The sequence below is a fragment of the Haliotis rufescens genome, unplaced genomic scaffold (assembly GCF_023055435.1).
Source record: "Haliotis rufescens isolate VD_foot unplaced genomic scaffold, xgHalRufe1.0.p SCAF_1, whole genome shotgun sequence".
NCBI lineage: Eukaryota > Metazoa > Mollusca > Gastropoda > Lepetellida > Haliotidae > Haliotis > Haliotis rufescens.
The window spans coordinates 38,975,964-38,998,301 of record NW_025963779.1 but is presented as its reverse complement, the minus strand read 5'-3'; the positions used below and the strand labels follow the sequence as shown (position 1 = coordinate 38,998,301).

Below are 22,338 nucleotides of genomic sequence, written 5' to 3'. Positions count from 1 at the left end.
CATTAGTTTGTGCTGTTGTATTTAGTAATGGAGATGTCAGGAGAAGGGACGTGTTGTTTCCACTTCCGGAATCGTCAGATTTCAGTGACTTCCCTGACTTTCATTCAAGCTATGGTTGAGACATAATTTCACTGTAATTTTGCATAATGAGGTCTAGTAGCATCAGTTTCACTTGTTAAATATGCATTCACAGAATGGCCAGTGAATTCTTGGCTCAGAACTAATGGCAATAACAATAGCGTGACATCATTGTAATGGTTAACAACTGATAATAAACAGCCCCATGAAAGGACAGTTTTAAGTTTTTGTTGGAATTTGACCGTTTCCAGCAGTGGTTTTCATAATGACTTTCACACACAGACATTGACATTAGAGATTCTTTCAGTGACTTCTTCCAAATGGCTCTGGAGAATTATTTTGGCACATGTCATGAAAATGTCAAATTCAATCGATAGAAAAAACATGAAACTTTATCATTAAACTTGGTAATACCTTTTCTAGGATTGGTCCCTGCTGTAAATAGGTTTTGGTCAAGATTAGCCAAACTTTAAAGTCATCTTTCAGCTTTCTGTAAACATAGTTATGTTCTTATCCGAGGCTTGGTTATATCTCTTTACAAATCCTTAAACATCTAATATTTTTTGCTGTGTCTAACAAAGCCAAGGTTATCTTTGTGGTTATTGTAAAACATTTAATCATTTAATCATTGCCAGTTACTTGCTTTGGTAATTGTTGAACCTGTTAAGATCCGGGGAAGAATAGGTCTTCAGCAAGCCATGCTTGCCGTAAAAGGCGATTATGCTTGTCGTAAGAGGCGACAAACCGGATCGGGTGGTCAGGCTCGCTGACTTGGTTGGTGCATGTCATCAATCCCAATTGCGTGGATCGATGCTCATGTTATCAATTACTGGATTGTCAGGTCCAAACTCGATTATTCCTAGACCCCCGTCATATAGCTGGAATATTGCTGAGAGCAGCGTTAAACAACAATCAATCAATCATCAATGGTAATTGTTGGAACATTAGACACGGTCTTGAAGTAATGTATTTTTGGACTGAAAGTACATGTTGGTACTTAAAGTTAAACTTGAAGCTTTGAGGAAATGACAGTAATAGCGCCAGCTACTATGTTTGCAAGTATGTGCAAACACGTCTGATTTATACTATTTGTACAAGGTTATGACCATGTACAAAATATTGACAATTGACAACTACTGCATGTACTTTAATAATATTCATATATATTGTGTAGGTAATGTAAACAGAAAGAAATATACTTCTTACACCACCAAGCCTCCATTGAACAATTGGCAGATCTTCGTGCACTTGCACATGAATCCCTGTAAGTACAGCTGGGAGTGTTGATTAAGTGAAGCTGGGGAAATCTGCTGTGACCATCATGGTGTGATCATCATGGTGTGATCATCATGGTGTGACTGTGTGAAGTAAGTTACAAGGCACAGCAGGTTCCCAGCAGCAGTGGGTTGGCAAGTAATCATTGTAACCATGACTTGTACATGAGCTGTGACAGGCATTCTACAGAATTTGAAACATGAAAGATTAAAAGAGATAACTAGTTTAACATTTTTGTAACAAAGTTTCTTTATTTGTTTGTTTTTAACACTGCACTCATCAATATTCCAGCTATATGACGGCGGTCTGTAAATAATCGAGTCTGGACCAGACTATCCAGTGATTGGTGTCCTGAGCATTGATCTTCGCAATTGGAATACGATGACATGCATCAACCAAATCAGCGAGTCTGACCACCCGATCCCCTTACTCGCCTCTTACGACAAGCATGGGTTGCTGAAGACCAATTCTAACACATCTTCACAGGACAGATCATGATCATGGGCAAAATAACATTTTACTTTGACCCATGATATGTCCACTATGTTTAACAGTGTTAAAAATTGGCACTAGTCCTGTAGTCCTTGCCAAACTGCCCCATAGTTTAGGTATCATAAAGACAAGTAGAAATTTGTCATTTTTAAGGGTTTTGCTATATGTTATCATTATAAGGACTAGTGGGCTGAATTTCTGTTTGCAAGTAATAATCACGGTCGAAAAGATTAGCCAACCAGTTGCTCTGTCTGAAGTTTCACCTTCAGAGAAATGTCTCCTTATTGTGCAGTCAACCAACAGAGCAATGATTGACTGCAGGGCCTGTGTCATGAGAAAGTCGATTATCTACTGTTCTTGACACTAAATAATATTGTTTGCCATCAGTAGGGACTTTTCTATATTATGTTTGGCAGGGTTTACCTGCCACTTAAGGGCGGTGTGTGTTCCTGTGTGTTGTGGTCGCTGGAAATTCGGACTTGCAACGTCTCCATTAATGGACACTACTATTTTTTTGTTTTCCTGAATACAGAATATTTGCCTTTGATAAACATGGGTTGATCCACTTTTGGAGTTATTTTCTTGAGAATTTGCCCGTTTCTGCCGGCATCTGTCACCACGCGCGTTGTCCTGAAAGACAAAACGTCGACTCACAAAGGGTGTCAGTGTGTTGTCCCGATAGTACTGTCCAGTGACCCTTCCTTGCGTAAATGGAATGAGGTTCGTTCAGCCATAGTGGCTCCATAACCGATCCACTGCCAAATCTGTCATGAGGTCTGAGGTTGACATTGGCTTGACGTCCATTTCGAAGTCGCAAGACACGACCAAGCCTCTCAAGAAAGTGCAAAGTGATCGAGAGTCATCTAAAAAAATGACGTGAACATTTTCCTCAGTTTCGACATTGTGTACACAATTGACGTCTGTTGGCAATATGACGATTTGTAAGGGGTGGCAAAACGTGGCCGTCGAGCATGGAGATGAGCTGCATGTAGACGATTTCTAATCGTCTGACCCGTAACTCGCACTCCAGTAGCCTGATGGAAGTTTGCAGCAATTTATTCGCCGTTTGAGCTCAATTTCGTTGATCTCGGTTGCACTCTTGACGTTGACATGGGACGCCCGAACGGGGTCGATCGTCAACATGTTGGGTTTGTTAGTACCTGTTCCATAGGATGCTAATCACATTGTGACTGTAAAACATTGAACAATTCCCTGAGCCCACACTGCCGAGAACACAGAGTGTTAGTGAGTGTTGTTTTTCTAGTTTAAACAATATGCCAGCTATATCACGCCGGGGGACACCAAAAATACAGGCTCCGTACTGTGTATTTATACGGGATTCGATACCGGGTCTTCTTGTGACGAGCGAATGCTTAACCACTTGACTACCCCATCACCCCTATGCCACGGTTCGGAACTTGCTCATATAATTCGGGATAGATAAACCGTAATTCCCCATAGCTCTCAGCTTAGTAACAGTAATACCGTCCCGATTACCAAGTTGTGTATAATAAACACATCAGGCAAATGCAAATTGCGGTAGTTGTCATCTGTGAGCACAGATGTTCTACCACATACAAAATCGCATCAAAACACGGGGCTGTGTACTCGCGGGCAGATGACCATGGAGTACGCTGATCACCGTGTCGGATTAACGAGACTGATTAATGAGTGATTTCAGCAAATCGTTGCAAATTAGGTGTGTCTGAGTCGGAGTGCGTGACTGTCGGATTAACGGGTCTAAACAGCACTGATTTAATCGGTTCCCATCATTTGTGTCGGATAAAGCCGATTGTCGGATAAACGAGACTTGACTGTATATCTGCGACTGCCGGCGTGACATACTGCCGGTTAGTCAGATAACTATTGACTCCCGTAATCAGATATATTAAATTACCGACGATGTATTACCCTATAGTACTCCTTCCATCCTTCAGTGGCTTCACCCTAGTGAGGCTTGTAGGCAGTTATGTGAACCCTGCAATATTAGAATCACAGAGGATATGGAAATATTTATTTACCCGGTGACATTTAACAAATCATTCCTCAAAGGGAAATTGAACTGTATCTAAGGCAACCATCTCAAATCAGGTCTAATGCCTTGCAGACATATATAACCCAAATACTTATACCAGTCACCTAAACCACGTTGTTTTTAACATAGGATACGATTTTAAAATAAATAAATTTTAAAATGATAATACAATTAGCTTAAGACACATTCGTTATATAAACTTTGATTTTGTAAATTCTCATTGTCGCTCAGAGCACCTTTCAAACACGACTTATTTAATATATGTAAACATCAACAAGTACGATTAACGATCGATTTGTTCTGTCTGCAGGAAATCTGATCTCACTCTCTACACAGATGTTAATTAAATGTCATGTGTGTATCTTATGAAAATGAACTCTGAATATAAGAATACACATTTGCTAGAGTTATCAAATAAATGTCATGAGAAAGTTAGGTGTATTAAAGTCAGCCTGAGCGGACAAGGCATGTTGGCGAGCACACTCTATGAACAACGACAATACTCAGTGCATGCTGGCTCAGATCGATACGGGGATGTTCTGAGTCGACTGATTAACCTCACATCACACCTGTCATCGCACACAATTGTTTAATAAACCCTTACCAGATAACCGAACGTTAACAATTTGCCCGCTCTTTTATCCTCCTCCCCGAATCATAAACCCAGGAACCACTTGGTTGTTATACTAGTAGACTTCAAGACAACCAGGAGAGATTGCATCGATTTTTCATTGACAAGTTTAGAGAGGCGTCATCTCCGATTGGCCGTTGCCAGAGCAACGGGTTGCGTCAAATATTCATTAATTCCGTGTGGCTCTTCCTTCATAGGGCGGAACCCTGGGGTTGTACGACTGTGACACAGTGGACGAAGCACGCTAACCTGCACGTAGCTGGGACTATATAATCTCGTGTTGTGTTGGAAACATCTGTTTGTCAGTTAAAGTCAGGAGATTACCTTTATCGCGGATTATTATCTAGGCCAATCAGTTGCAAGTCACTTCCAAAAGACAGGTGAGTGTATGGCAAATCTATGTGGTAAATAATACAATGGTGGTGAGGTTGTTTGTGTTGATTTCCTAACTCATGTTATTGAATTGACTCTGTGTATTATGAGAAATTGAACACCACATAGTGGCAGATAACCCTAGCTGTGTACGAGGGCTGGGACAGAGGGCGATAGAGTCGATGTTGCCACCATATGGGATCTTTTCTGACGTCTGTTGCTATATTGACACTGTCAGTTGACTGTTTCCATAAGGGGTAGTCACTGACATAGACGTTCATTCTGCACAAAAAATTGCCTGATAAGGACAGTTTTTTTATGATGATGTCAAATCAAAACAGTACGTTAGTTGGTTTTTCTTGTCATAATTTTGATTTCCTAGTCTACTTTCGCCTGACGTGTTACCGAGTAGAAGACATTTATAATGATGTCAAATCAAAACAATACGTTAGTTGATTGTTCTTGTCATAATTTCGATTTCCTAGTTTAAGTTTACTTAATATGTTCCTGAATAAGACAAGTGGTATTGTTATTATTCAGTTCAAGATTATGTCAATTGAAACTTTTAAAATTTTGATTTCACAGTAAATTAAGTGAAAAAACCTTGTCATCGTGTGTGTTGGGGGCGGTGGGGGTATAGTCACTCCACGTTTTTTGTTAGTATTCCATTATAACCCCAAAGACTAAAATTACACTGCAATTTCACTGAAATGTAAAATAAAGAAAGAAGGTCCCAGTGTATAGGCATTTAAATGTACAACTTAAAATATAACCTCAAGATGGTATGGGACAGATTTCCACAACCCGACCAGCCCCACCCCACGTGACGTTACTGTACAAACAGTTTAGTTTGAAAATGTCATTTCTTTCAAACATGCTGGAACAGTCTTACAGACTTTTGGGGCGATAATTTCAGTACACTGTTATCGTCGCATTGATTCGATTGTTTTCCTTCCTCGCATGATATACATTGAAACGTTCTTTATACATTTTACACACATTCTGTAGTCTATGTAATCTGAAGTGTATATATTGGAAGCATATCACCGCTACTCTTCAACAAACCTGGCTGAATATTTCCTCATCATGACGGCATACTTTAACATAAACTTATATTGGCTGTAAGTGGTGTTACGATGTGATAATCAAAACAATATCTTATACGTAAAAATACATTTTAGAACTATTAATTGGTGATGGCCCGGTAAAGAGGCTCATTTGTCGCGTAATACGAATTCGGGAAAATCCAATCGCTTTCCATCGCATCCTAAACCGAATGTTGCACACCCAGCTACTGTTCCATCAGTTGTTGCCAGGTACGCCATGTTGTACGGGTTTTAGTCAGGAAAGGTGTTAACACCAATATTGTATACATACCTTTTCACAATAATATATAACCTGCCACATTCCACCCCACAACTCCGGGCTTGGTTGATACCCAACCATCGCTTGATTGCAAGCTTGCAAACATATTGCAGATCTTTACAAGAATTTAGTCTCCGTACTTCAGCGCAATAAAACAATATAGGGTCGACTTTAGCAATACAAACCTTTAATAATCGTTAGTATGGAATGGGTTCAGGTTTCCCAAGAGGTTTTAATACACAGTACTGTGTTAGCGTAGCTTGCAATGCTGTATTGGTAGTGTGTCCAGGAAAAAGTCACATCCACGTATTTGTAAGATGTTACACGTAATACCATCATTCCTTAATGCCACAACAAATTGTAGTGTTTTTGCAAACGCATATAAAAAATCCATCCAGCATATCTACATTTTAAGTTAGAAGTGGCAGCGTACGACGTACAAGTAAGAAGCAATGTAACATCACCATGACACCAAGTCTCTGCAAACGTTATCTCTGACTGACATACTGTTACAGTTATTTGAAACCAATAAATGTCACGAACAACTCCACCCAACATTAAGAACATTAGAATTATGTTACCAGAGGCCCAACAACTGTATTGCCTTCAGCGTGAAATTATCATCTACTCGCCACACAAATAAACTGTGCACATAGGAAATCAATGTATAAGGTAATTTTTAATCATTAATGTCAAAAGAAGGATTTTAATTAACGGTGGTAACCATAATTTGTTCCAAGCACCTACGGTATTCGGTTATAACATCAACAGTTTAAATCATAAGTCCCAAGCACGAAAATCTGATGGTACACAAGTCATGTAGCGTGTATGGCCACCATGTGCGTTGACAACTGCCACACAACGCCTCCACATGGACCTTGTGATGCTTGTGAACACATGATTGGGAAGACGACGCCATTGTTGCTGCAAAATGGTGCCAAGATCTTGCAAATTCTGTGGTCGGTTCTGGAGAGTGCGCAGACTTCTGCCAAGAGCATCCCAGACGTGTTCGATGGGATTGAGATCGGGAGACCTTGACGGCCAGTCCATGACGTTGACTCCCGCATTCTGAAAGAAATTCCTTTGTCAAAATTGCTGTGTGGGGTCTGGCATTGTCGTGTTGGAAGATCAAACCGGGTCCGTGTGCTGCCATAAAAGGCAGAAGTTCTGGTGCCAGTACCTGGTCGCGGTAAGCAGCAGCGTTGAGGTTGCCACGGATGACAAGAAGCCTGGAACGTGCATTGCCACCCCACACTATGACACTTCCGCCTCGAAATCTGTCAACTTCCTGTACACAACACTGGGCGTAACGTTCATGACGGCGCCTCCACACCCTCGCCCTACCATCAGCAAATCGAAGATTAAATCGGGATTCATCACTGAAGACGACTTGATTCCAATTCCTCTGAGTCCATCGTAAGTGTCGCTGTGCCCACAATTGACGTTGACGTCTGTGTAATTGAGTCAGAATCGGCCCGCAGTATGGCCGTCGTGCTTGAAGGTGAGCAGTTCTCAGACGGTTTCGAACAGTTTGCACACTCATTCTACCCCTAAACAGTTCATTTCTGGTTGATGTAGCCGTCAAAAATCGGTTACGGAGGTGACGTAAGACAATCTGACGATCCTCTGCATGTGACGTCACACGTGGTCGACCTGGCCGAGGGCGATCAGCAGTGGTACCCGTTTGCTGTAGACGCGTCTGTAAATGATAAACAGTCCGTCGACTACAACCCATCGTCCTTGCGACTTCAGCTACGGACGTTCCCGTCTGCAACATGCCGATGGCACGTTCACGTTGCACAGTTGAAAGGCGTGGCATGACAAATGGCCGTAAAGACTTTTGTTTTCTTGTGTTTTTCTTTTTTTGTTAATGACTGCTTACAAGTATGGCTGAAAACACGTGCGGTATTATGGCCACGTGACCAGTTGCACGTGAAAAAACACTTTTGCAACTATAGTGCGGTGCACATGATTTTGATCGATTCACCTGCACAAAAACGGGTGTTATCTGAAGACAATACGTGGCCATTACTGTTTAAATACACAATAAGGGCCCACAATGATAAATGGTCAAAATGTTAAAATTTTATATATATATTGGAACTACACGTATACACAAATACAGATGTAAACACGGTAATTAGTGACATGAACTGAACAAATATGCGTGTGTTACGTTTTGTGACGTCAGTGGTTTCCGTATGGGCACGTGCAACACGTTTGTGTATGTGCATCTCGATACACTGCGTGGAGCACATGCATGTCAAAAACTGCTGTCGATTTGGGAAGCTTACTTGTTTGACGTTTGATCGTTCAAAAACCTAAATGAACCGCACATCATGCCACGACTCACGACTGCACAACGTCACGAGATTGTCCGTGGGGGAATGTCCCAACGTCAGGTAGGAGCGCTTTTCTATTGCCACCGAAACACCAATTCAGCACTCCTGAGACGTTAGCAGAACAATAATGAAGTTGCCGATCGCCCATGTGCAGGACGTACCAACGCCAAGACAGGACATGTGCACACGGATGACCCATCTCCGGCACAGGTTCCAGGCTCCTGCCCAGACCATTCCAGGACTTCGGTCTATCCACCCCAACACTGCCAGGAACCGCTTACGTCATTACGGGATAAGACCTTTCCTGACGCAACGTCATCAACAAAACCGTCAAAGATGGTGCCGAAATCGTTATGCTCAAGCCTTTATCATGGAGAGAAACCGCTTTAGGGGTGGTTCCATGGTGATTTGGGGTGGGAAAAGTGCACGTCAGAGAACCCCTTTAGTTGTTGAGTTTGGTTGTTTGTTGTTTTACGCCACACACAGCAATATTCCATCTATATGACGACGGTCTGTAAATAATCGAGTCTGGACCAGACAATCATGAGCATCGATCCACGCAATTGGGATCAACCAAGTCAGCGAGCCTGACCACCCGATCCCGTTAGTCGCCTCTTACGACAAGCATATTCGCATTTTACGGCAAGCATGGTTTGCTGTAGACCTATTCTACCCCGGATCTTCACGGGTCAATTGTTGTTCTGGGCAATTTGACAGGTGTGGGCTGAGATCAGATTCTCAGACCAGTGGCAATTCTGTTTCTTCAACGTCATGTCCCAGGATTGCCATTCCAACAGGATAATGCCCACACGGCAAGTGTTGCTATGGCCTGAAAATTCAAAGGATCTTTCCCTTAAGAGCATGTGTGGGATGAAATGGAGCGACGTCTACCCCGTGTACCAAATCCGCCTGATAACGTTCGTTATTTGGCAGCAGAGTTTCAGGTAATATGGCAAGCCATACTACAAGCCCTTAATGCCCATTTGTGTCGACGATGCAGTGCTGATATCGCTGCTCACGGTGGGCATACCAGTCACTGAGTTTGTGACATTGTTGTTTGATACCTGCCCCTCCATTTGTACTCGTAACGTCAACGTCATGGACATTATACATGTTGTTTTGCCGTCTTCTTATGATCTCAATATCCACCTATTAAGGTTTACATGGAAACTTTCCATTGTTGTTATATTTTCACATTTAGAAAGAATTCTAACAAAGCACAGTTTATGCTATTCCAACCCTAGGTTTATTGGCATAACGTAATTATGCTGGAGAGAAACTCGCATGTCAGGTATGATCAGGCTGCTAATAATTATTGCATCCAAGAGTAGAGTCGTGATAACCCCTGCAGGAGTTTATTAGTTGTTCGTCCTTCATTGTTTCCTTGGCCATGGATTGTGACTGTCAGTTAATATCCTATTTTGGAAAATATACAGACTTGCATGTATTGCTGCGTAGCTCTATCAAAGCCAGGACGATACTTCAATGACTGTTTATGATGTTAAGATCAATGTGAGATCAAACATTAATCTCAATCATGTTTAATCAGGTTTCATTATAAAGGTGTATCTGGAATCGCTATTTTTCATTCCCCTGCCCGCCGTCATCAGTTGGGGTCTCGCTATTGTGTTTGTGTATTCTATCCGAGTGTTCCATCCATAGGTTCTATCTTTATTTCCGTTATTGTGAGTGTGTTTGTTTGTTTGTTTCAGCCCAATGGCCTTGGTGGTCATCAGTCTGGTGTTGGGACTCTGTGTGGGGGCCTTTTCAGCTCCTGCCCCCGACACGCCCAAGCAAATCGACCTGCTCATGCCCCACGTACAGCCTAAAGTTGTAAGTAGAACATACACACAGTACACACACGCCTGGAACAATCCAAGTCACTTTAAACATGTACTATGCTAAGAAAGATTGTGTAAGAACCAAGAACATTTAATTGTTTTAGCTCATACAATATTCTTATTACGACAATAATTAGGAGATAAGGGGCAAGTAGTAACTCACACACACTATTCCCGCATGTGAACAATAATTGGGAAGATTGTCCAAAGTGGTGTAACAATCATATCACTTATCCGTTTTGCTAGACGCTATTGGAACTACAATGGTTACAATGCTTTACCGATGGCGTGTCTCCGCACCCAGACGTTGTGTAGTCAGTCACGGGATTACCTAGCCCAGAACTAATTGTGGAGGAAATAGTAAAGTAATACAAAATTCACTCGATAACTCACACTTACTCAACAAGGGTGAGATAAGAACCCTGTTTCCTTACACTCGGGTCAAAGATTGAGTCTTGGTATGACACATCCATATAATCCAAGTACATGCTAATCGGATATTAACACTGTCTCTGTCTCAGCCGGACACGTACCTCTGTCACGGGATGAAGCTGAATTCATCGGCGACATACATAAGTAAGTTGAAACATTTCCACTCCACCAAATCATTGCTTGTGGTCGGCATGATATCAATGTTCTAGCTTCGCACGACCAAAGGTCGATGTGAGCTTATGGTATGTCTGTGGACTGTCTGTCCGTCTTTTACTATGAAACTTTCAAAATGTATTATGATGAGTAGAAGGACAATGGAACCTTTCACAACAGTTAATAGGGAACAGGTTACTTAATCGTTCTCCAAAACCACATGACCCAGAGAACTGGCACGTCACGAGGATTTGTAGAACCCTAATGCGACCTGGATGAAACAATATTGTTCAAACTGTGGATAATCTTTAGGTTTCATAATCTCAGAAACCACAATGCCAGCTTTTTTCTTATTCAATTGCTACAGACTTCACTGCATGTGACGCATGTGACGCATGTCACCCATGTTGTGGAGAGCTACAGTGCCTTGGCACTTTGTTTAAATTTCTATTATTCGGTTTTCCCCAGCAGTATGTTATTACAACACGCTATGCGTTGTAACAGGGAAGAAATTCGATTAATTCATGCATTATATGTTTATTGTGTACCCAGTATTTTCAGAACCTCACATATGTAAGCCTCCCTACATTAATCTGCCCCCTCTCACCCCCAGCTGGCTTCATCCCCAACGCCAACATGAACATCGCCCACCACATGTTGCTGTACGGGTGTACCTCGCCAGGGATGAAGAAGCCGGTGTGGTAGGTATCTATATCTTCACGTTATATCAAACTGTAGACCGGTTCAGTTAAGTTTCTTTGTTGTCTAACGCCGCACTCAGCAATGTTCCAGGTACACAGTGGTGTAGTGAAGGATACACGGTGGTGTAGTGAAGGATACACTGTGATGTAGTGAAGGATACACTGTGATGTAGTGAAGGGTACACAGTGGTGTAGTGAAGGTTACACGTTGATGTAGTGAAGGGTACACAGTGGTGTAGTGAAGGGTACACGGTGGTGTAGTGAAGGGTACACAGTGGTGTAGTGAAGGGTACACGGTGATGTAGTGAAGGGTACACAGTGGTGTAGTGAAGGGTACACGGTGGTGTAGTGAAGGGTACACAGTGGTGTAGTGAAGGGTACACGGTGATGTAGTGAAGGGTACACAGTGGTGTAGTGAAGGGTACACGGTGGTGTAGTGAAGGGTACACAGTGGTGTAGTGAAGGGTACACGGTGATGTAGTGAAGGGTACACAGTGGTGTAGTGAAGGGTACACGGTGGTGTAGTGAAGGATACACTGTGATGTAGTGAAGGATACACTGTGATGTAGTGAAGGATACACTGTGATGTAGTGAAGGGTACACGGTGATGTAGTGAAGGGTACACAGTGGTGTAGTGAAGGATACACGGTGGTGTAGTGAAGGATACACTGTGATGTAGTGAAGGATACACTGTGATGTAGTGAAGGATACACTGTGATGTAGTGAAGGGTACACAGTGGTGTAGTGAAGGTTACACGTTGATGTAGTGAAGGGTACACAGTGGTGTAGTGAAGGGTACACGGTGGTGTAGTGAAGGGTACACAGTGGTGTAGTGAAGGGTACACGGTGATGTAGTGAAGGGTACACAGTGGTGTAGTGAAGGGTACACGGTGGTGTAGTGAAGGGTACACAGTGGTGTAGTGAAGGGTACACGGTGATGTAGTGAAGGGTACACGGTGGTGTAGTGAAGGATACACGGTGGTGTAGTAAAGGGTACACGGTGATGTAGTGAAGGGTACACGGTGGTGTAGTGAAGGGTACACAGTGGTGTAGTGAAGGGTACACAGTGGTGTAGTGAAGGGTACACAGTGGTGTAGTGAAGGGTACACGGTGATGTAGTGAAGGGTACACGGTGATGTAGTGAAGGGTACACGGTGGTGTAGTGAAGGGTACATGGTGGTGTAGTGAAGGGTACACAGTGATGTAGTGAAGGGTACACGGTGATGTAGTGAAGGGTACATGGTGGTGTAGTGAAGGATACACGGTGGTGTAGTGAAGGTTACACGGTGGTGTAGTGAAGAATACACGGTGGTGTAGTGAAGGGTACACGGTGATGTAGTGAAGGTTACACGTTGATGTAGTGAAGGTTACACGTTGATGTAGTGAAGGTTACACAGTGATGTAGTGAAGGGTACACAGTGGTGTAGTGAAGGGTACACGGTGATGTAGTGAAGGGTACACAGTGATGTAGTGAAGGTTACACGTTGATGTAGTGAAGGGTACACAGTGGTGTAGTGAAGGGTACACAGTGATGTAGTGAAGGGTACACGTTGATGTAGTGAAGGTTACACGTTGATGTAGTGAAGGGTACACAGTCATGTAGTGAAGGGTACACAGTCATGTAGTGAAGGTTACACGTTGATGTAGTGAAGGTTACACGTTGATGTAGTGAAGGTTACACGTTGATGTAGTGAAGGTTACACAGTGATGTAGTGAAGGGTACACAGTGATGTAGTGAAGGGTACACGTTGATGTAGTGAAGGGTACACAGTGGTGTAGTGAAGGTTACACAGTGATGTAGTGAAGGTTACACAGTGATGTAGTGAAGGGTACACAGTGGTGTCGTGAAGGGTACACCTTGGTGTAGTGAAGGGTACACAGTGGTGTAGTAAAGGGTACACGGTGATGTAGTGAAGGGTACACGGTGGTGTAGTAAAGGGTACACGGTGATGTAGTGAAGGGTACACGGTGGTGTAGTGAAGGGTACACAGTGGTGTAGTGAAGGGTACACAGTGGTGTAGTGAAGGGTACACAGTGGTGTAGTGAAGGGTACACAGTGATGTAGTGAAGGTTACACAGTGATGTAGTGAAGGGTACACAGTGATGTAGTGAAGGGTACACAGTGATGTAGTGAAGGTTACACAGTGATGTAGTGAAGGATACACGGTGATGTAGTGAAGGTTACACAGTGGTGTAGTGAAGGGTACACAGTGATGTAGTGAAGGGTACACAGTGATGTAGTGAAGGGTACACAGTGGTGTAGTGAAGGGTACACGGTGATGTAGTGAAGGGTACACAGTGATGTAGTGAAGGGTACACGGTGATGTAGTGAAGGGTACACAGTGATGTAGTGAAGGGTACACGGTGATGTAGTGAAGGGTACACAGTGATGTAGTGAAGGTTACACGGTGATGTAGTGAAGGTTACACAGTGATGTAGTGAGGGTTACACGGTGATGTAGTGAAGGGTACACGGTGATGTAGTGAAGGTTACACGGTGATGTAGTGAAGGGTACACAGTGATGTAGTGAAGGTTACACGTTGATGTAGTGAAGGTTACACGTTGATGTAGTGAAGGTTACACGGTGATGTAGTGAAGGTTACACGGTGATGTAGTGAAGGGTACACAGTGATGTAGTGAAGGTTACACGTTGATGTAGTGAAGGGTACATGTTGATGTAGTGAAGGGTACACAGTGATGTAGTGAAGGGTACACAGTGATGTAGTGAAAGGTACACGGTGGTGTAGTGAAGGGTACACGGTGATGTAGTGGAGGTTACACGTTGATGTAGTGAAGGTTACACGTTGATGTAGTGAAGGGTACACGTTGATGTAGTGAAAGGTACACAGTGATGTAGTGAAGGTTACACAGTGATGTAGTGAAGGGTACACGTTGATGTAGTGAAAGGTACACAGTGATGTAGTGAAGGGTACACGTTCATGTAGTGAAGGTTACACAGTGATGTAGTGAAGGTTACACGTTGATGTAGTGAAGGTTACACAGTGATGTAGTAAAGGGTACACGTTGATGTAGTGAAGGTTACACAGTGAAGTAGTGAAGGGTACACAGTGGTGTAGTGAAGGGTACACAGTGGTGTAGTGAAGGTTACACGGTGATGTAGTGAAGGGTACACAGTGATGTAGTGAAGGTTACACGGTGGTGTAGTGAAGGGTACACGTTGATGTAGTGAAGGTTACACGTTGATGTAGTGAAGGTTACACGTTGATGTAGTGAAGGGTACACAGTGATGTAGTGAAGGTTACACAGTGATGTAGTGAAGGTTACACAGTGATGTAGTGAAGGTTACACGTTGATGTAGTGAAGGTTACACGTTGATGTAGTGAAGGGTACACAGTGGTGTAGTGAAGGGTACACAGTGGTGTAGTGAAGGTTACACGGTGATGTAGTGAAGGGTACACAGTGATGTAGTGAAGGTTACACGGTGGTGTAGTGAAGGGTACACGTTGATGTAGTGAAGGTTACACGTTGATGTAGTGAAGGTTACACGTTGATGTAGTGAAGGGTACACAGTGATGTAGTGAAGGTTACACAGTGATGTAGTGAAGGTTACACGGTGGTGTAGTGAAGGGTACACGTTGATGTAGTGAAGGTTACACGTTGATGTAGTGAAGGGTACACGTTGATGTAGTGAAAGGTACACAGTGATGTAGTGAAGGTTACACAGTGATGTAGTGAAGGTTACACGTTGATGTAGTGAAAGGTACACAGTGATGTAGTGAAGGGTACACGTTGATGTAGTGAAAGGTACACAGTGATGTAGTGAAGGTTACACGGTGGTGTAGTGAAGGGTACACGTTGATGTAGTGAAGGTTACACGTTGATGTAGTGAAGGTTACACGTTGATGTAGTGAAGAGTACACAGTGATGTAGTAAAGGGTACACGTTGATGTAGTGAAGGTTACACAGTGAAGTAGTGAAGGGTACACAGTGGTGTAGTGAAGGGTACACAGTGATGTAGTGAAAGGTACACAGTGATGTAGTGAAAGGTACACAGTGATGTAGTGAAGGTTACACGTTGATGTAGTGAAGGGTACACAGTGGTGTAGTGAAGGGTACACAGTGATGTAGTGAAGGGTACACAGTGATGTAGTGAAGGTTACACAGTGATGTAGTGAAGGTTACACGTTGATGTAGTGAAGGGTACACAGTGGTGTAGTGAAGGGTACACAGTGATGTAGTGAAGGTTACACGTTGATGTAGTGAAGGTTACACAGTGGTGTAGTGAAGGTTACACAGTGATGTAGTGAAGGTTACACGGTGGTGTAGTGAAGAATACACGGTGGTGTAGTGAAGGTTACACAGTGATGTAGTGAAGAATACACGGTGATGTAGTGAAGGTTACACGGTGGTGTAGTGAAGGGTACACAGTGATGTAGTGAAGGTTACACAGTGGTGTAGTGAAGGTTACATGGTGATGTAGTGAAGGTTACACGGTGATGTAGTGAAGGTTACACAGTGATGTAGTGAAGGTTACATGGTGATGTAGTGAAGGTTACACGGTGATGTAGTGAAGGTTACACGGTGATGTAGTGAAAGGTTACATGGTGATGTAGTGAAGGTTACACGGTGATGTAGTGAAGGGTACACAGTGATGTAGTGAAGGTTACACGGTGATGTAGTGAAGGTTACACGGTGATGTAGTGAAGGTTACATGGTGATGTAGTGAAGGTTACACGGTGATGTAGTGAAAGGTTACATGGTGATGTAGTGAAGGTTACACGGTGATGTAGTGAAGGGTACACAGTGATGTAGTGAAGGTTACACGGTGATGTAGTGAAGGTTACACGGTGATGTAGTGAAGGTTACACGGTGATGTAGTGAAGGTTACATGGTGATGTAGTGAAGGTTACACGTTGATGTAGTGAAGGGTACACGGTGATGTAGTGAAGGGTACACAGTGATGTAGTGAAGGGTACACGGTGATGTAGTGAAGGTTACACGGTGATGTAGTGAAGGGTACACAGTGATGTAGTGAAGGTTACACGTTGATGTAGTGAAGGTTACACGTTGATGTAGTGAAGGTTACACAGTGATGTAGTGAAGGTTACACGGTGATGTAGTGAAGGTTACACGGTGATGTAGTGAAGGTTACACGGTGATGTAGTGAAGGTTACACAGTGATGTAGTGAAGGTTACACGGTGATGTAGTGAACGGTACACAGTGATGTAGTGAAGGGTACACGGTGGTGTAGTGAAGGTTACACAGTGATGTAGTGAAGGGTACACGTTGATGTAGTGAAGGGTTCACAGTGATGTAGTGAAGGGTACACAGTGGTGTAGTGAAGGGTACACAGTGATGTAGTGAAGGGTACACAGTGATGTAGTGAAGGTTACACAGTGATGTAGTGAAGGTTACACGGTGATGTAGTGAAGGGTACACGGTGGTGTAGTGAAGGTTACACAGTGATGTAGTGAAGGGTACACAGTGGTGTAGTGAAGGGTACACAGTGATGTAGTGAAGGTTACACAGTGATGTAGTGAAGGATACACGGTGATGTAGTGAAGGTTACACAGTGGTGTAGTGAAGGGTACACAGTGATGTAGTGAAGGGTACACAGTGATGTAGTGAAGGTTACACGGTGATGTAGTGAAGGGTACACAGTGATGTAGTGGAGGGTACACAGTGATGTAGTGAAGGGTACACAGTGGTGTAGTGAAGGGTACACGGTGATGTAGTGAAGGGTACACAGTGATGTAGTGAAGGGTACACGGTGATGTAGTGAAGGGTACACAGTGATGTAGTGAAGGGTACACGGTGATGTAGTGAAGGGTACACAGTGATGTAGTGAAGGTTACACGGTGATGTAGTGAAGGTTACACAGTGATGTAGTGAAGGTTACACGGTGATGTAGTGAAGGGTACACGGTGATGTAGTGAAGGTTACACGGTGATGTAGTGAAGGGTACACAGTGATGTAGTGAAGGTTACACGTTGATGTAGTGAAGGTTACACGTTGATGTAGTGAAGGTTACACGGTGATGTAGTGAAGGTTACACGGTGATGTAGTGAAGGGTACACAGTGATGTAGTGAAGGTTACACGTTGATGTAGTGAAGGGTACATGTTGATGTAGTGAAGGGTACACAGTGATGTAGTGAAGGGTACACAGTGATGTAGTGAAAGGTACACGGTGGTGTAGTGAAGGTTACACGGTGATGTAGTGAAGGTTACACGTTGATGTAGTGAAGGTTACACGTTGATGTAGTGAAGGTTACACGGTGATGTAGTGAAGGTTACACATTGATGTAGTGAAGGGTACACAGTGATGTAGTGAAAGGTACACGGTGGTGTAGTGAAGGGTACACGGTGATGTAGTGGAGGTTACACGTTGATGTAGTGAAGGTTACACGTTGATGTAGTGAAGGGTACACAGTGATGTAGTGAAAGGTACACGGTGGTGTAGTGAAGGGTACACGGTGATGTAGTGGAGGTTACACGTTGATGTAGTGAAGGTTACACGTTGATGTAGTGAAGGGTACACGTTGATGTAGTGAAAGGTACACAGTGATGTAGTGAAGGTTACACAGTGATGTAGTGAAGGTTACACGTTGATGTAGTGAAAGGTACACAGTGATGTAGTGAAGGTTACACAGTGATGTAGTGAAGGTTACACGTTGATGTAGTGAAAGGTACACAGTGATGTAGTGAAGGTTACACGTTGATGTAGTGAAGGTTACACGTTGATGTAGTGAAGGGTACACGTTGATGTAGTGAAAGGTACACAGTGATGTAGTGAAGGTTACACAGTGATGTAGTGAAGGTTACACAGTGATGTAGTGAAGGTTACACGTTGATGTAGTGAAAGGTACACAGTGATGTAGTGAAGGTTACACAGTGATGTAGTGAAGGTTACACGTTGATGTAGTGAAGGGTACACAGTGATGTAGTGAAAGGTACACAGTGATGTAGTGAAGGTTACACAGTGATGTAGTGAAAGGTACACAGTGATGTAGTGAAGGGTACACAGTGATGTAGTGAAGGTTACACAGTGGTGTAGTGAAGGTTACACAGTGGTGTAGTGAAGGTTACACAGTGATGTAGTGAAAGGTACACAGTGGTGTAGTGAAGGGTACACAGTGATGTAGTGAAGGTTACACAGTGATGTAGTGAAGGTTACACGTTGATGTAGTGAAGGGTACACAGTGATGTAGTGAAAGGTACACAGTGATGTAGTGAAGGGTACACAGTGATGTAGTGAAAGGTACACAGTGATGTAGTGAAGGTTACACAGTGATGTAGTGAAGGTTACACAGTGGTGTAGTGAAGGTTACACGTTGATGTAGTGAAGGGTACACAGTGATGTAGTGAAAGGTACACAGTGATGTAGTGAAGGTTACACAGTGATGTAGTGAAGGTTACACGTTGATGTAGTGAAGGGTACACAGTGATGTAGTGAAAGGTACACAGTGATGTAGTGAAGGGTACACAGTGATGTAGTGAAAGGTACACAGTGATGTAGTGAAGGTTACACAGTGATGTAGTGAAGGTTACACAGTGGTGTAGTGAAGGTTACACGTTGATGTAGTGAAGGGTACACAGTGATGTAGTGAAAGGTACACAGTGATGTAGTGAAGGTTACACGGTGATGTAGTGAAGGTTACACGTTGATGTAGTGAAGGGTACACAGTGATGTAGTGAAAGGTACACAGTGATGTAGTGAAGGTTACACAGTGATGTAGTGAAGGTTACACGTTGATGTAGTGAAAGGTACACAGTGATGTAGTGAAGGTTACACGTTGATGTAGTGAAGGTTACACGTTGATGTAGTGAAGGGTACACGTTGATGTAGTGAAAGGTACACAGTGATGTAGTGAAGGTTACACGTTGATGTAGTGAAGGTTACACGTTGATGTAGTGAAAGGTACACAGTGATGTAGTGAAGGTTACACAGTGATGTAGTGAAGGTTACACGTTGATGTAGTGAAGGGTACACGTTGATGTAGTGAAAGGTACACAGTGATGTAGTGAAGGGTACACGTTGATGTAGTGAAGGTTACACAGTGATGTAGTGAAGGTTACACGTTGATGTAGTGAAGGTTACACAGTGATGTAGTAAAGGGTACACGTTGATGTAGTGAAGGTTACACAGTGAAGTAGTGAAGGGTACACAGTGGTGTAGTGAAGGGTACACAGTGGTGTAGTGAAGGTTACACGGTGATGTAGTGAAGGGTACACAGTGATGTAGTGAAGGTTACACGGTGGTGTAGTGAAGGGTACACGTTGATGTAGTGAAGGTTACACGTTGATGTAGTGAAGGTTACACGTTGATGTAGTGAAGGGTACACAGTGATGTAGTGAAGGTTACACAGTGATGTAGTGAAGGTTACACAGTGATGTAGTGAAGGTTACACGTTGATGTAGTGAAGGTTACACGTTGATGTAGTGAAGGGTACACAGTGGTGTAGTGAAGGGTACACAGTGGTGTAGTGAAGGTTACACGGTGATGTAGTGAAGGGTACACAGTGATGTAGTGAAGGTTACACGGTGGTGTAGTGAAGGGTACACGTTGATGTAGTGAAGGTTACACGTTGATGTAGTGAAGGTTACACGTTGATGTAGTGAAGGGTACACAGTGATGTAGTGAAGGTTACACAGTGATGTAGTGAAGGTTACACAGTGGTGTAGTGAAGGTTACACGTTGATGTAGTGAAGGGTACACGTTGATGTAGTGAAGGGTACACGTTGATGTAGTGAAGGTTACACGTTGATGTAGTGAAGGGTACACGTTGATGTAGTGAAAGGTACACAGTGATGTAGTGAAGGTTACACAGTGATGTAGTGAAGGTTACACGTTGATGTAGTGAAAGGTACACAGTGATGTAGTGAAGGGTACACGTTGATGTAGTGAAAGGTACACAGTGATGTAGTGAAGGTTACACGGTGGTGTAGTGAAGGGTACACGTTGATGTAGTGAAGGTTACACGTTGATGTAGTGAAGGTTACACGTTGATGTAGTGAAGGGTACACAGTGATGTAGTAAAGGGTACACGTTGATGTAGTGAAGGTTACACAGTGAAGTAGTGAAGGGTACACAGTGGTGTAGTGAAGGGTACACAGTGATGTAGTGAAAGGTACACAGTGATGTAGTGAAGGGTACACGTTGATGTAGTGAAGGGTACACAGTGGTGTAGTGAAGGGTACACAGTGATGTAGTGAAGGGTACACAGTGATGTAGTGAAGGTTACACAGTGATGTAGTGAAGGTTACACGTTGATGTAGTGAAGGGTACACAGTGGTGTAGTGAAGGGTACACAGTGATGTAGTGAAGGTTACACGTTGATGTAGTGAAGGTTACACAGTGGTGTAGTGAAGGTTACACAGTGATGTAGTGAAGGTTACACGGTGGTGTAGTGAAGAATACACGGTGGTGTAGTGAAGGTTACACAGTGATGTAGTGAAGAATACACGGTGATGTAGTGAAGGTTACACGGTGGTGTAGTGAAGGGTACACAGTGATGTAGTGAAGGTTACACAGTGGTGTAGTGAAGGGTACACAGTGATGTAGTGAAGGTTACACGGTGATGTAGTGAAGGGTACACAGTGGTGTAGTGAAGGTTACACGGTGATGTAGTGAAGGGTACACGTTGATGTAGTGAAGGGTACACGTTGATGTAGTGAAGGGTACACAGTGGTGTAGTGAAGCATACACGGTGATGTAGTGAAGGTTACACAGTGGTGTAGTGAAGCATACACGGTGATGTAGTGAAGGTTACACGTTGGTGTAGTGAAGGGTACACGGTGGTGTAGTGAAGCATACACAGTGATGTAGTAAAGGGTACACGTTGGTGTAGTGAAGGGTACACGGTGGTGTAGTGAAGCATACACAGTGATGTAGTAAAGGGTACACAGTGGTGTAGTGAAGCATACACAGTGATGTAGTAAAGGGTACACAGTGATGTAGTAAAGGGTACACGTTGGTGTAGTGAAGGGTACACGGTGGTGTAGTGAAGCATACACAGTGATGTAGTAAAGGGTACACAGTGATGTAGTAAAGGGTACACGTTGGTGTAGTGAAGGGTACACGGTGGTGTAGTGAAGCATACACAGTGATGTAGTAAAGGGTACACAGTGGTGAAGTAAAGGGTACACGGTGGTGTAGTGAAAGGTACACGGTGATGTAGTGAAGGATACACAGTGATGTAGTGAAGGATACACGTTGATGTAGTGAGGGGTACACGGTGATGTAGTGAAGGGTACACAGTGGTGTAGTGAAGCATACACAGTGATGTAGTAAAGGGTACACAGTGGTGAAGTAAAGGGTACACGGTGGTGTAGTGAAAGGTACACGGTGATGTAGTGAAGGGTACACAGTGATGAAGTGAAGGATACACGTTGATGTAGTGAGGGGTACACGGTGATGTAGTGAAGGGTACACAGTGGTGTAGTGAAGGGTACACGTTGATGTAGTTAAGGATACACAGTGGTGTAGTGAAGGATACACGGTGATGTCTTGAAGGATACACGGTGATGTCGTGAAGGATACACGGTGATGTAGTGAAGGATACACAGTGATGTAGTGAAGGGTACACGTTGATGTAGTTAAGGGTACAAGGGTACACGTTGATGCAGTTAAGGGTGCAAGGGTACACGTTGATGTAGTT

The 22,338-nt window shown here is 43.4% G+C and overlaps 1 protein-coding gene across 2 annotated transcripts in view; it reads left to right on the top strand.

The window, feature by feature from the left end:
* The first annotated feature begins 4,724 nt into the window (after nt 1-4,724).
* The window catches only part of LOC124135744 (probable peptidylglycine alpha-hydroxylating monooxygenase 1), a 41,472-nt gene continuing 23,858 nt past the window's right edge, over nt 4,725-22,338 (top strand). Inside the window, exons 1-4 of one of the 2 annotated variants that reach the window (XM_046501265.2) lie at nt 4,725-4,891; nt 10,303-10,423; nt 10,953-11,007; nt 11,630-11,717. In XM_046501265.2, coding sequence (XP_046357221.1) covers nt 10,307-10,423; nt 10,953-11,007; nt 11,630-11,717 — 260 coding nt within the window. In that variant the 5' untranslated portion in view covers nt 4,725-4,891; nt 10,303-10,306. The remainder of the gene's footprint in view (nt 4,892-10,302; nt 10,424-10,952; nt 11,008-11,629; nt 11,718-22,338) is intronic. The other variant, XM_046501264.2, reaches the window with a different exon arrangement.